Source organism: Rhinopithecus roxellana, chromosome 5 (assembly GCF_007565055.1).
Source record: "Rhinopithecus roxellana isolate Shanxi Qingling chromosome 5, ASM756505v1, whole genome shotgun sequence".
NCBI classification, from domain to species: Eukaryota; Metazoa; Chordata; class Mammalia; order Primates; family Cercopithecidae; genus Rhinopithecus; species Rhinopithecus roxellana.
The window spans coordinates 119434537-119450465 of record NC_044553.1 but is presented as its reverse complement, the minus strand read 5'-3'; the positions used below and the strand labels follow the sequence as shown (position 1 = coordinate 119450465).

The window sequence follows — 15929 nt, the reverse complement described above, 5'->3', positions numbered from 1 at the left end:
CTATAGAAAAAGCTATAAACAAATGGAATTACAAAGGCAATATGTAATGGCAGAACTTCTCAGAAATTATGACTTAGAAATAAGTATTGAAGGCCAGGCATGGTGGCTCATGCCTGTAATCTCGGCACTTTGGGAGGCCAAGGCCAGAGGATCACTTGAGGTCAATGAGTTAAAGACCAGCCTGGGCAACATGGCGAAACCCCATCTCTACAAAAAATACAAAAATGAGCCAGGTGTGGTGGCTCATGCCTGTAGTCCCAGCTACTTGGGAGGCTGAGGTGGGAGGATCCCTTGAGCCCAGGAGGTCAAGGCTGCAGTGAGCCGCGATCGGAGCTATGATCGTACCACTGCACTCCAGCCTGGGTGATACAGCAAGACCTTGTCTTAAAAAAAAAAAAAACAAAAGAAAAGGAAAGAAAGAAAAGAAATAAGTGTTCAAGCAATGTTTACTACTTATGAGAAAGAAGATACCACTTCTTAAATCCATAAAGTACAATGCATCGTATCTCATGAGGAGGTTAAATTCTAAAGACTGTGTAATGAAATTACATAAACAAAACTACTCTTGAAAATTCCTTAAACTGCACATAATGTACAACACAGTTTTATGTATATATCTCTATGCAGTATTATTTCTGTGACTATACAGTGTATTCAGAAATGAGATTTACTATATAGGAAATCTAAGGTGAAACAAATTTAATGAAGATTCCAACATGTTTGCTTTTCCTGGTAACAGACATCATTCTGGGTTTCTGTAGACTAATTTATTTCTTCTTTTAGTTGACCATTGTTTCTCTGTGGTCTTCAATTTATCAATCTCCTCTACGAGGCAATAAAATATTATACCCATGTGCTTGGGCACCTGAATAATATTACCCTGCTTTGGGAATAGCTGGTAAACTTTTAAATCAATCATTCACTTGTTTTTTTTGTACACAGGCTGGCAGTTGTACTGAATTAGAGTTCAAATCTTTCCTACAGTATCTCTGATTTTGCCTTAATGTCTTTTAATTCTTTCATGACAAGCATTCATTGAGTGCCTGGGCTGTGAGAAATGCCAAAGAAGTTAAAAAGCTTCTTTGAAAAAATTAATGTAACTGAGATTTACAAAAAAAACCTTAAAATATTATTTGCTTACCTTCAACAGGGAGAAATAACATTCCTTCCATCCGTGGAAACAAGGCCTCATACTCAGGAGAATTATAGAGCAAACGGTTTAAAGTGGCATCAGTTGGCAGCATTGAAATCCATGGAGAGAGATGAGGTTCACTTGACAGCTTTATTTCACTCCTGAGCAGCATTTCCCCAGCTTTAGCAAAATCCCAGCTGAAAGATTCAGATGGCAAGACAGCGCCACCTCCATGGTGGAGCAGTTCACAAACAGTCCAGTATCCAAGGTGGTCTGGGGATTCCCACATCTCAAATAAAATGACAAACAACCTTAGGTTACTACAAATTAGGCATTCATAAATAAAAGTAAAGGAAATCAGGAGAAAGTAAAGTTGAAACCAATATTAAAGGGTCGAATTACACAACCAATGTATTTGCTGAGCTAAACAGAAATAATGGTCAGCATCAAGCTACTGTGCAGCCCCAGAACAAATTACTACCTACTATGCCTTTGAGAAAGCATTCATTTAGTAACAATAGTACCTCATTTACATTTTTTGTCAAGGAACAAAAAGAAGTTTCACAAATCACTGGGTATAGATTATAAAATGTTAGAAGGAACATAGAATCATTATACTTTAATAAAAATAACCTTTTTTTTTTTTTTTGAGTCAGAGTCTTGATCTGTCACCCAGGCTGGAGTGCAGTGGCATGATCTCGGCTCACTGGAACCTCCATCTCTCAGGTTCAAGCGATTCTCTTGTCTCAGCCTCCCAAGTATCTGGGATTACAGAAATGTGCCACCGTGCTCGCCTAATTGTTGTATTTTTAGTAGAGATGGGGTTTCACCATGTTGGTCAGGCTGGTCTCGAAACTCCTGACCTCAAGTGATCTGCCTGCCTCAGCCTCCCAAAGTTCTAGGACTACAGGCGTGAGCCAATGTGCCCGGCCTATTAATAAAAATAATTATGTCCTATACAGCACAACACAATAATGGCCAGGTGTCATGGGAGTGAGGCAGGAGCACCTCCCCAGATGGTGGCCATCGCTCTGACTTGCCCACCCACAGGCCTGTGCAGAGGCCAGACAAACTGAGGCCTCATCGCGTCTTTTGCCCTAACCCTTACCATAGTCTGTAAAGTCTGTGCTCTGCCTCTAATCGTTCCTCCATGGTGCTCTAAGTATTCTTCCAAATCACTTCTCTGATCATGCTACTTCTCTGAAATTCTGAAAAGCTTCCCACTGCCTCCAGAATAAAGTAACTCTTCAGCATAATCACAAAGCCCTTCACAATCCAACCCTAAACCACCTTTTGGTACACATTATCTTCTACCCCTCATCCATTCCCTCTCCTTCTAGACATACTGAACCATTTGCTATTTCCTGAACATGCCATATTTTAAGGCTTCCCTGTTTTTGCTGATTTATATTTCCTGTGCCTCCCCTTCCTTCTTCACCAACTGAATGGTTATTACACTTCTGTATCTGGCTCAAATCCTGCTTTCTTTGTAAAAAGCCCTGCTTCACTCCTTCACACACAGCTGACTCTTCAGTCAATCCTTCTTTCAACAAACTTTTATTGAGCAACCTCTATGTGCCATGTCTGGGATCTTGAAGTGAGGGGTGGGGTGAATAAAACAGTACCAACATAAAATATTTAACATGGCATCACAGTATAACAACAATATTCAGTTACTATGAATATGAAGGAGGAACACACCCCTTAGAATATGCTCATCATGCCAGTTAACAATTATAAACTAGAAAACTGCTATGTGAATGTGAGGAATTAGAACTAGAAGGGTCTTGAAAGTCAACTAGGTCATTCCCAAACTTCCCATTATAGTCAAGTTCAAAGACAAGCAGGGTATCATCCATGGTCACAACAAGGCAATGATGGACCAGTCCAAGAACCCAGGACTGTTCTGAATAGACTGCTTTCATTTATTTTTATTTTTTGAGACAGGGTCTTGCTTTGTTGCCCAGGCTGGAGTGCAGTGGCATGAACATGGCTCACTGTAGCCTTAACTTTCTGGACTCAAGCAATCTTCTCGCCCTAGCCTCCTGAGTAAGTGGCCGGGAGTATAGGCATGTGCCACCACACCTGGCTAACTTTTGTATTTTTTGTAGAGATGGGGTCTCACCATGTTGCCCAGATTGGTCTCAAACTTCTGGGTACAAGAGATCCTCCTGTCTCAGCCTTCCAAAGCTGGGGTTACCGGTATGAACCACTAGGCCTGGCCTAGACTGCTTTTAAAATTCGGATCATGACCATCTGATGGACTTTGATAGATTCTCTGAGGGATTAATTGAGTGGTTTATGATCAGCATTAAACACAAAAAAACAAAAGATCCCATGTAACGAAGATAAACAATGTACAGGAGCACATTACCTTCTAATCTATCTAAACTTTTGTTTCAGTTATGCGTATCAATCTGGAAAATGCTGTATTAGATTAACCAATTAATTAGTATGTGCTGTTACCATCCATGTATCTATATCTGTGTTCACTGCTATGGAGAGAATGGTAACCTAGTTCAGACGCCATAGATCCTGATTAGGATTTTCTGCCAGAGGGACGCAAAAATTTTGTTGGAATTGTTTCAGCCAGAAGACCAGCCAGGAAAACAAAAAAACCCTGCTAATAAAATGAAAGGTTAAGATGTAACTTTATGGCTGGTGGTGGTGGCCAACACCTGTAATCCCAGCACCCCTCACTTTGATCCACAAGGCAGATGGATCACCTGAGGTCAGGAGTTCAAGACCAGCCTAGTCAACAGGGTGATCTCTACTAAAAATACAAAAATTAGCTGGGTGTGGTGGTTGGTGCCTGTAATCCCAGCTATCGGGGAGGCTGAGGCAGGAGAATCGCTTGAACCTGGGAGGCAGAGGTTGCATTGAGCCCAGATCGCACCACTGCACTCCAGCCTAGGGTGACAAGAGCGAAACTCTGTCTTGGGGGGCGGGGGTGGGGGGTGAAGATGTAACTTATTATTAATAAGTGTTGAAAAGGACATTAAGTTTCTATGAAAGGTAATGTGTGCATGCCTTAGTCTGTTTAATGTTGCTTATAACAGAATAGCTGAAACTAGGTAATTTGTAAAGAAAAGGAATTTATTTCTTACAGTTATGGAGGCTGAGAAGTCCAAGGCCAGGGGGCTGCACTTCGCAAAGGCCTTCCTGCTGGTGGGGACTCTGCAGAATTCCAAGGCAGCACAGGGCAAAGCATGGCGAGGGAGCTGAGCAAGTGAGCTCAACACTTTCTTCCTCTTTTTATAAAGCCACCAGTCCCACTCCCATGACACTCATTACTCCATGAGTTTTGGAGGGGACAGATATTCAAACCATAGCAAAACATGTGATTAAAAAAAAATAACAGCCTGTAATCCCAGCACTTTGGGAGTCCGAGGTGGGGTGGATCACCTGAGGTCAGGAGTTCGAGATCAGCCTGACCAAGATGGTGAAACCCTGTCTCTACTAAAAATACAAAAATTAGCCGGACGTGGTGGCACGTGCCTGTAATCCCAGCTACTCGGGAGGCTGAGGCAGGAGGCTCACTTGAACCCGGGAGGCAGAGGTTGCAGTGAGCCCACATTGTACCATTGCACTCCAGCCTGGACAACAGAGCAAGACTCTGTCTCAAACAAAACAAAACAAAACAAAAACAAAAATACGAACAGTATACTACAGAGTATGGTCACATTTTTCATTCGTATGTATATTATAGGATAAGTGACAGACATGTGCTAGTGGTAGTTTCAAATTTGGGGATCTGTAAATGTCCACTAGACTATAAGCTCCAAGAGAGCAGGGACTACATCTATTTGATTCCTTAGCATACCTGGCAGGTATGGAACAAATATGTGTTGAATAAATCTAAGGCATAAAGTTCAAAATGTGTCAGAGGTCTCTTATCCTCTATTCTATCCTATGTCTTAGAAAATATGATACCCTGTTTTATGCACTTTGATCCCTCCGCCTCCAATGTAAGTGCAAGTTCTGTTTCTCCCAGTTATACTTCCCACACTGTGCGCTCCCCAAGGCAGGACCTGGATTTTCTCTTCTTCCCTTTTCCCCACTCCTGCACAGAGCACTCCCCAAGGACACAGCTTAAACCTTCCTTTTGCCCAGCATGGCTGGGCAGGTTTTTGAATAGGAAATGCTAGATCTTCAGCAGAAGAAAATTCCAGAAAAGTTTAAGAGTATCTGATGGGCATTTTCTTAGGGGAAACAGCAGATGTAAGAAGGGAAGCCTCAGAGAAGACCCATCCCCTCAGTAGACGGTATGTCAGACCTGGAAGGGATCTTTAAAAATATCCAGTCAACCCACTTATTTCAATGCTATTCAAAAAAAAAAAAAAAGAGAGAGAGAGAGAGATTAAAGAGAAAAAAAGCGAGACAAAGAATCTCCAAGACCCATTAAGCCCCATCTAACTTATTTCTAGCCAATATTTAACAAAATACAATTCCAGAAGAAAGTTTTTGATGCGATATGAATTGTTTCAAACTGAGCAATATATTGTATACTGTGTCTAAGGCTTGACTGGCTGCCTTAAATTTTAATATTTCTAAGATTCCATTTTCCCCATAAATGTTTATCATCCCCTTAAACACTTCTTGTCCTTTCCTTTTCTTGACAAACCACTGCTGCCTTATTTTGCATTTGCCACGCCTTTTTCGGGCTTTGTATGTGAAGGCACTTTGAAAATGTTAACACACCATATCATTATTTAAATGCTTGCTCATTTTCCATCTGTAATCTTGCAATTTAACTCACTCCTGGGTTAGTGACATGTATTTCCATTAAGCAGAATGGCATCTTTCACCTGGTTAAACCACATTCCAAAGACTTCTCATTAATTAATTAGAACAAAATCCACATTTTTGACCTTGGCCCTACAGGTCGGCCTCTCCTGCTTTCTGACTTCCTCTCACACTGCTCCCCTTGCCTACTAGGTCTCAGCACTCCTTGCCTTTTTGTTTCTGAAACAAACTAAGTTCATTTCCAGCTGAAATCCTTACACCTGCTCATCTCTTCACCTGGAATGTTCTTTACCTACCTTTGAGTTCCTCCTCCTTCACCATTCAATTATCTGCTCAAAAAGGCCTTCCCTGCTGGGCGTGGTGGCTCACGCCTGTAATCCTAGCACTTTGGGAGGCTGAGGTTGGCGGATTGCCTGAGCTCAGGAGTTTGAGACCAGGGTGGGCAGCATGGTGAAACCCTATCTCTACTAAAAATCCAAAAAAATTAGCCAGGTGTGGTGGCACCCGCTTGTAATCCCAGCTACTTGGGAGGCTGAGGCAGGAGAATTGCTTGAACCCAGAAGGTAGAGGTTGCAGTAAGCCGAGATCATGCCACTGCAACTCCAGCCTGGGTGACAAAGCAAGACTGTCTCCAAAAAAAAAAAAAAAAAAAAAAAACCTTCCCTGACTATCACCCTATATACAATAACCACCTCCTCCTACTCCCATCCTCTCACCCCGTTTTATTTTCTCCAGAGCATGATTTGAAATTGTCACTTGCTTATCTGTTTAATCTGTTCCCTGCTTTGGCTACCATGTCCCCAGCAGCTCAAACAGTGTGGTAGGCACTCAATGTTACTGGCTTCTCAATGTACATTTGTTGACTAAACGAAGTGCAATGAGGAGAAGGATGAAGGCAAAAATATATACCTATCCTAGCACTTAACAGGAGCAGGGGGCCTCACCACTTCAACAAAAATCCAAATTAGCCATGTAAGACTTTAAGTTTGCAAGAATTTACTCATTTAGTCAGCAAATACTGACTGAATACCTACAATGTTTAATACACATCTGGGTGGCTGGGCGTGGTGGCTCACACCTATAATCCTGGCACTTTAGGAGGCCAAGGCAGGTGGATTGCCTGAAGCCAGGAGTTCGAGACCAGCCTGGGCAGCATGAAACCTGGTCTCTACTAAAAATACAAAAAAATTACTTGGGCATGGTGGCGTGAGCCTGTAATCTCAGCTACTTGGGAGGCTGAGGCACGAGAATCGCTTGAACCCGGGAGGTGGAGGTTGCAGTGAGGCGAGATTGTGCCATTGCATTCCAGCCTGGGCGACATAGATTGTCTCAAAAAAAAAAAATATATATATATATACACACACACACACACACACATATATACACACACATATATACACGCATATATATACACACACATATATACGTATATATACACACACATATATACACACTCACACATCTGGGTATTGTGTTAAAACCTGCTGCCTGCCTCTGAGGTATTTTTAGATTAGATGGAGGGTGAGAGATGTGCACAATCAAAACATGGAGAAAGGGTTACGTGCCACACAAAAATGTGTATAGCAGTTCAGACGCTGGACTGAACAGTTGTCACTGGGGTAAGCCTTAAAGGGTAAGTGAAGTTAGGACTGGCCTGGAAGAGTGAGAACTGGCATTCCAGGCAGATTGAAGAACACACATAACACAAAACAAGCGGTCCAGACCTGTTGATTTTCTAGACTGGACTTGAATATGTTAGCGTACATGTAGTGTGTAGGAAAATCAAGTCTGGGAAGGCAGGTAGGGCCCAAATTGTGAGGGGTCTTAAACAGTAGGTAGTGAGGAACTACCCATTTTGTTGTGAAAACTGTCCCTATTTATTTGTTTCCTTGTTAGTCTCATTCCGGGTCTGTGGCTGCTCTAAGGACGCTGCCAAGTTCTGCTTAGCAAGGAACGCACCGCGCACGCTATCTGAGACGACTGTAACTTTCCTTACCTTAGACCATTCGGTGGTATCCACCCAGTAGAAGGTGATTTTTCGGGCGACCATGACTTCCTGGACTCTCTTGGGTAACAACTTCTCCATCACCTGCTTAGGGGTGGGCGGCAGGCGCTGGGCCTGGGCCTCGCACCCAGACACGAACTGCAGCAGCTCCCTCTGCGAGTGCGGACAGGGGGCCAGGAGGAAGACGGCGTTCACCAAGCCCCCGAGCGCGGCCTCGGCCTCCTTGGCCTCGCTCTCCACGTCCAGCAGTCTCCTCCCGCTGCTCCGCAGGATCGGCTTCGTGGGCGACGTGATCTCGGGCCGGTCCCACTGGTAGTCTAGCAGCGTCTCCATCAGGGCGCCGTGCGTGTGGGTGGCCCTGGGCGCCGGGCCGGGCAGGTGGGCGCGATCCTCGAGCCTGGCCTCCAGCTCCTCCTCAAAGTCCTCCCACGAGCGAGCCCCCAGCTCGCGGAAGTCAGACACTCGGGACGGCCGACTCCGCGCCCCCTGCGAGTCAAAGAACTTGAAGGCCCAGTGGACCCTGGCCAGGCCGAATCGGCAACTCAGGTAGGTGAGGAGGCGCAAGGCGGCCCGCCGGACCCGGCTGTGGCGAGCGGCGCCGCCCGCGGTGTCGAGCAGCAGCATTACTTTGTGACAGCATGCCATATCGGCCGTGCCGCCGCCCCAGGGCCCCGGTCCGGGCCCGTGCCACCGTCCCTTAGTCCCTTCCTTCAGGGAACCAGCGCCATTCACTGCTTTCCTTTGGGACCCTGGTCGAAAGGCTCCCGCGCTCTTCAGGAGCTGCTGCTATTGGCGGAGCTAGTTTCCAAGGTTAGCTCCTATTGGCTGCTTGCCTTACGTAAGTTACGAAAGCAACTTCCATTTTTGGCGGTGATTGGAGGGGCAGTGGAGAAAACTTCAGTCTGATTGGTGAAGGGAGTGATGGTGGGTGGGTCTCTGTGTTCCGAGAGAAGCTTAGCATTCATTGGCCTGGGCCTTCGTTTTAAATTTTAAAGAGGTGGTGCCTCGGGGGCGTGTCAAGAAGTTTCCCCATTGGAAAGAGTCCCGCGTTAGTGCGCGCTCGTGAGTGCGGACTGCGGGGCCACGTTTCCCAAGACCGAGGAAAACTTAATGCGGGGAGGGAATTTGGGATGGTTTCAATCGAACTGGTTGAAATCTCTGTGGACCGTCTATGAAGTAGAATCCGACGACTACGGCTTTAATTTTCTGTAATTTAAAAAATTTTATTAAAAATTAAAGGTTCGGCCGGGCGCGGTGGCTCCCGCTTGTAATCCCAGCACTTTGGGAGGCAGAGGCGGGCGGATCACGACGTCAGGATATCGAGACCACGGTGAAACCCCGTCTCTACTAAAAATACAAAAAATTAGCCGGGCGCGGTGGTGGGCGCCTGTAGTCCCAGCTACTCAGGAGGCTGAGGCAGGAGAATGGCGTGAACCCGGGAGGCGGAGCTTGCAGTGAGCCGAGGTCGAGATCGCGCCACTGCACTCCAGCCTGGGCTACAGAGCGAGACTCTGTCTCAGAAAAAATTAAAGGTTCACTCCCTTTGCCCCAGTAACTTCTAGGAGTTTATCTGCAGAAGATAATCGGAGAGCCAGATAAAAGACGTCTGTACATCTTAGAGTTTATTTAACATAAAAAAAAATGGAAACAGTTTACGAATGGTTGAATAAGGTGTGGTACACGCCCAAGGGGAGCATCGTGCAGCTTTTTTTTTTTTTTTTTTTTTTTTTTTTTTTTCTGTTTTGAGACGGAGTCTTTCTCCATCTCCCAGGCTGTGGTGCAGTGGCACAATCTCGGCTCACTGCAACCTCCACCTCCCGGGTTCAAGCGATTTTCCTGCCTCAGCCTCCTGACCTCCTGAGTAGCTAGGACAACAGGCGCACGCCACCAGGCCAGACTAATTTTTGTATTTTTAGTAGAGACGGAGTTTCACCATGTTGGCCAGGATGGTCTCGATCTCCTGACCTCGTGATCCACCCGCCTTGGCCTCCCAAAGTGCTGGGATTACAGGCGTAAGCCACCACGCCCGGCCTGGTGCAGCTTCTTAAAATAGTGTTTTATTATGTAATGTTAGGTTTAAAAAGTGGACCTCAAACAGCACCTGCAGTGAATTCCCTAACTTTTCTATCTACATATATATATAGATAGAAATTACATGTAGATTTGCATTATAGATAGAAATCATATATAGCTATATAGATAGAATATATAGAATTATATATAGATAGGCCGGGCACGGTGGTTCACGCCTGTAATCCTAGCACTTTGGGAGGCTGAGGCGGGCGGATCACCAGGTCAGGGGATCGAGACCATCCTGGCTAATACGGTGAAACCTTGTCTCTACTGAAAAAAAAAAAAAACTATATATAGATAGATAATCATATAGATAGAAGTTATATATAGATAGAAATGCATTTATATGCATATTTTTAAACTGTTAATATAATATTGTGTACCACAAGTTGTCTATGATTGTCTCTCCATGTGATTTTTTTTTAAACTTTTTTATACTTCCTTTCGCTGGCCAAGAGTCAGGCTGATTTCAGAGGTGTGATATATGCCTCTAGGATCAATGGAATATGGTATTTGGAAAGAAGAAGAGACCAAGAATGAAGGTCAGTTACCTGAATATGTGTTTAGGGAGACTGATCCAATACTCCACACCACTGAATTCTGCTTGTTGAGTAATTTCCAAGTGGAAACAGAACAACTTCCTTTATGTGCTTCGGCTACAACTTCCTTTATGTGCCTTGGCTTCTCCAGTCAAAGTCCTCAACAACTACTGCCTCATGTACAACAATTTTCTCTTTTGTTTGAGTTTTCTAGGGCTGCCTGCTGTAACAAAGGATCAAACCCAAAAATTGTCTCACAGTTCTGAATGCTTGATGTCCAAAATCAAAGTGTTGGCATGCACTTGCTCCCCTCCAGCCCCCAGGGCTCTAGGGGAGAATCCTTCCTTGACTCTTCTAGCTTCTGATGTTTGCTGGCAATTTTTGGTGTTCTTCCTGTGTCTCTTCCCATCATGTTCCCTCTGTGCATGTCGGTCTCTGTGTCCAAACTTCCCTTTTATAAGGACACCAGTCATGTTGGATTAGGGCCCACCCTAATGACTTTATTTTAACTTGCTTACTTCTACAAGACCCTATTTTCAAATAAGATCACATACTGGGGGATGTTGGGGGATAGGACCTCAACATATCTTTTTGGGAGGACACAGTTGCAATGAGCCAAGAGTGCACCATTATACTCCAGCCTGGGCAACAAGGGTGAAACTCCGTCTCAAAAAGAAGAAGAAAGAAGAAGAAGAAGAAGAAGAAGAAGAAGAAGAAGAAGAAGAAGAAGAAGAAGAAGAAGAGAGGAGGAGGAGGAGGAGGAGGAGGAGGAGGAGGAGGAGGAGGAGGAGGAGGAGGAGGAGGAGGAGGAGGAAGAGGAGGAGGAGGAAGAGGAAGAGGAAGAAAAGAACAAGTGGCTTTACAAGATTCCTGCTAAGAAGTCATATATTGGAAGTCATATTATTAATATTAGCAATACAATCACAAGCAAATCATATGAAAATAGTGGATCTGACATTCTCGTTTTCCTAGTATGAGATCTTTGTTAGCCACACTTTAAGATTAAAAAAGAGAACTTGATCAAATCTTACACTTGTGTCCAAGTGAAATGTGGAATTAATAAAAAGGCTATTTGAAATGTGTATTTTTATTATAATTAATCACAAACCTTACCTAAGTGTATATTGTACCTTGAGATGTTAGGTAAAATGATAGTATGAAGCTATCACAATTAGCAAGACGTTTAAAAACTGTCTATTTTCTCTTTAGGTCACCCTTTATAAATTTCTCTTTTATGTTTTATAATACATATTAATAGGTATCTGCATATAATTTGCCAGTTAGTAAATATACATATATTAGGGGTACAGGGTCAGCTTCTATTTCTATGTATTTCAAATTACATAAAGTGTAATTCTATCTTCATCAGGGAAAATGCCAAATAAATATGGAAACCACTGGTCTGCTTATGATGGTGGCTTTGGTACAAGTGATGGATATGGTGGACCATGGTTGAATTCTGGATATATAATATTTTGAATGTAGAAGTGACGTAACTTGCAAACAGATTGCAGAACAGAATAATGACTTCTAGGCTTAGGGCTAAAAATGGAATGAAGGGTGGAGAAGACTCAGTGAGGAAATGATGGGAAGGAGGGTGCAGAATATCAAAGGTTCTAGTTAACCCATGTTAGTTTGAAGATGCCTAATGGACCTCCAAGCAGAGATGCCAGGTGTGTGTGCAGTTAGATATATGAACCTGGGCCAGGCACAGTGGCTCATGCCTCTAATCCCAACACTTTGGGAGACTGAGGCCAGTGGATCACTTGAGGCCAGGAGTTCAAGACCAGCCTGGCCAACATGGTGAAACCCTGTCTTTACTAAAAATACAAAAATTAGCCAGGCATGGTGGCTCATGCCTGTAATCCCAGCTGCTTGGGTGGCTGAGGCACGAGAATCGCTTGAACCTGGGCAGCAGAGGTTGCAGTGAGCCAAGACTGCACCACTGCACTCAGCCTGGGTGACAGAGCAAGACTCCATCTGAAAAAAAAAAAAAAAAAAAGATAATGAACCTGGAGCTCTGGGGAGAAATTGAGGCACAGAGGTAATTTGAAAGGGATGAGTATTCAGCTGTCATTGAAAGCCCCAAGCCTGGATGAGAGGTTGGCAAGAGGAGTGGCCACTTGGGTAGGAGGATGCTATGGTCGGAATGTTTGTGGTCCCCTAGAATTCATATGTTGAAACTTAATTACCAAGGTAATAGTATTAGGAGGTGGGGCCTCTGGGAGGTAATTAGGTCTGAAGGGCAGAGCCCTCATGAATGGGATTAGTACCCTTACAATAGGCCCAAGGTTCGGTGGCTCATGCCTATAATCCTAGCACTTTGGGAGGCCAAGGTGGGAGGATTGCTTGAGCCTAGGACTTGGAGGCCAGCCTAGACAACAGAGCAAGACCCTGTTTATGCAAAAATTAAAAAAAAAAAAAATCACTAGGAGTGGTGGCAATGCCTGTAGTCCCAGCTAGTTTAGAGGCTGAGGTAAGAGGATTACTTGAGTACAGAAGTCAGGGCAGTGAGTCATGATTGCACCACCTCATTCCAGCCTGGGCAACAGAGCAAGATCCTGCCTCAAAAAAAAAAAAAAAAAAGACTTAAGGGAGCTCGTTTGCTCCACCCACTATGTAAGGGCACAGCTAGAAACCTCTATGAACTGGAAAGTGGGCCCTCTCCAGGCACCAAGTCTGCTGGTACCTTAATCTTGGACTTCCAGCTTCCAGATTGTGAGAAAAAAAAAATGTTGTTGTTGATAAGCCACTCAGTTTATGGTATCTTGTTATAGCAGCCCAAAAGGACTAAAATACTAAAATCAGGAGAATTTGGTGAATGTTAATCCAGTGAAAAATGGGTTTCCAGAACGAGGAGGTGGAATACTATTCAGCCATAAAAAGCACAAAATCATGTCGTTTATAACAACATGGATGCAGCTGGAGGCCATTATCTTAAGCCAATTAATACAGGAACAGAAATCCAAATACCACAGTCTCTCACTTATAAGTGGAGCTAAACACTGGATACTCATGGACATAAAGATGGCAATACCAGACAGTGGAGACTACTAAAGGGGGGAAGGAATGAGGGGAGTAAGGGTTGAAAAACTATTAGGTACTATGCTCACTATCTGGGTGATGGGATCAATTGTACCCCAGATATAAGTATCACACAATATACCCAGGTAACAAACCTGTACATGTACCCTGTGAATCTAAAATAAAAGTTGAAATTATAAATAAGTAATAGAGATATAGAAAAAATTAAAAATGAAACTGGGAGAAAAAGAATGAGAGAGTTGTTTACATTTTTAAAAGTTATCTTTTAGAAATGCTGAAATATTTTACCGATAAAATGATGTAGTATCTAGGATTTCCTTCCAAACAATAGGGAGGGGAAGATGCAGAGGTGAGTCTGGGCAGGACTTCCCTAGCGTGGGTTGGAGGTGGTTGGGCTGAGTGGTGTGTACCGGAGGCTCATTGTTTCATGCTCTCTCCTCCCCCGTTTTTTTTTTTTTTTTTTTTTTTTTTTGAGACAGTCTTTCTCGGGCACCGGGCTGGAGTGCAGTGGCATGATCTTGGTTCACCACTACCTCTGCCTCCCGGATTTCTGCCTCAGATTCTCCTGCCTCAGCTTCCCGAGTAGCTGGGATTACAGGCACCCACCACCATCCCTGGCTAATTTTTTGTATTTTTAGTAGAGAAGGGGTTTCACCTTGTTAACAAAGATTGTCTTGATCTCCTGACCTCGTGATCCGCCTGCCTTGGCCTCCCAAAGTGCTGGGATTACAGGTGTGAGTCACCACACACTGCTTTTTTTTTTTTTCTTTTTTTTGAGACAGAGTTTTGCTCTTGTCTCCCAGGCTGGAGTGCAATGGCGAGATCTCGGCTCACTGCAACCCCTGTCTCCTGGGTTCAAGCAATTCTCCTGCCTCAGCCTTCTGGGTATGTAGCTGGGATTACAGGCACCGCCACCAGGCCCAGCTAACTTTTGTATTTTTAGTGGAGATGGGGTTTCACCATGTTGGCCAGGCTGGTCTCGAACTCCTGACCTTAGGTGATCCACCCACCTCGGCCTCCCAAACTGCTGGGATTACAGGCAGAGCCACTGCGCTCAGCATCATGCTCTCTCCTTCCGTACACGTTCAATATTCTCCATGATTAAAGGAGGAAGCAGCGGAGGAACACAGGGCATGATTCCCTCTGCCACAGGCTGCTGTGAGATGGGATATAATGAAGGTTGAGAACAGACTGTTGGGTTGGGCAAGGTGACAGGCATTAGATTGCTTTGACAAGAGGAGTTCTGCTAGAATGGCGGGCATCTAGGAATCAGGACACTGGCAGAGGGGGTGTGAGGAGACGAAGGCAATGAGGAGGACAGGCCACTCTCTTGAGCAGAGCTTTTTTTTTTTTTTTTTTTTTTTTTCTAATATAAAAAGGAGAGCTGAGAAATGAGGTGGTAGCTAGGGGACATGAGGAGTTTAGGAAAGGGTTTTTGACGTTTTGTTAACATCAGAACATTGCAGGAGACATTGCAGTGTGTTTGTACTTGGTTGGAAATGACAGAGATTAAATGAAAAGCTGCTGATAGAAAAACAGCACTGGGGAGAAAGAGGACTGTGGCAGTGCAGTAGCTGGGTCCGGGGTGGGCTCTGTGACAGTTTTAGGGTTCTGTTACAAAAGAGAGAAGGGGAGAATGGATATTGAGGAATAACTAGCAGCCTTAGACACACTAGGATTTGGGCAGGAACAGGGGTGAAAAGATGAGGGTGAGTGGCGTGAGGATGGAAGCCAGGGAGAGGTGGTATTGATGAGAAATTATTAGGAATTCTTTTAGCTGCAAGGGCAGGAAATTGAACCAGAGTGGCTGAAGTAGATTGGAGATAGGTGGCTGCTGGTGTGGGGTCATTGGTTCAGTCATGTCAGGGCCAGTGACTGTGCTGTCCTCCTCCCGTTTACACATGCTCATTAACCCAGGGACGCTGCATACACCCTGCAAGGCAATGCTTTCACAGTCCCTCCTTTCGGATTTTGACTTCCATCCCATTTGACTGAAATGGGTCACATGGCTACTCCTAGCTGCAAGGGAGGCTGGGACATTGTGGGAGATTGTCATGCTGGGAGTTGAGGTGTTGGATAGATCATTTGCATAGATCCCAGGGTGCTAGGAAGGTATGAAGAATGATGATGGGACAGTGGCAGAGAGACACAGTTAACTGTGACCAGAATACTCTGTGAATGAGGAAGAGATCTGAAGAGGACTGTAACAAAGAGGCAGGGTGTGGCCTAATGTCAATTGTTTCAAAAAGGCTGGGGGTTTATGGAGGACTGGAAGGGAGGACAGCTACCCCTATCGCAGGCCAACTGGAATGAGGAGCAAGAGAGGGAAAATAGCCCTCATTTGAGGAGGCTGTTGCCTCATTGAGGGAAGTGTTGCCTGCAGGCATCA

General features: G+C 44.5%; 1 protein-coding gene across 1 annotated transcript in view; it reads right to left on the bottom strand.

Annotated features, from left to right (window-relative positions):
• Positions 1–8531, bottom strand: part of TICRR (TOPBP1 interacting checkpoint and replication regulator) — a 54466-nt gene extending 45935 nt beyond the window's left edge. Inside the window, exons 1-2 of the mRNA XM_010378631.2 lie at positions 7875–8531; positions 1142–1421 (exon numbers count right to left, since the gene is read on the bottom strand). Of these exons, the coding sequence (XP_010376933.1) occupies positions 1142–1421; positions 7875–8528 (934 nt within the window). The 5' untranslated portion in view covers positions 8529–8531. The remainder of the gene's footprint in view (positions 1–1141; positions 1422–7874) is intronic.
• Positions 8532–15929: the final 7398 nt, after the last annotated feature.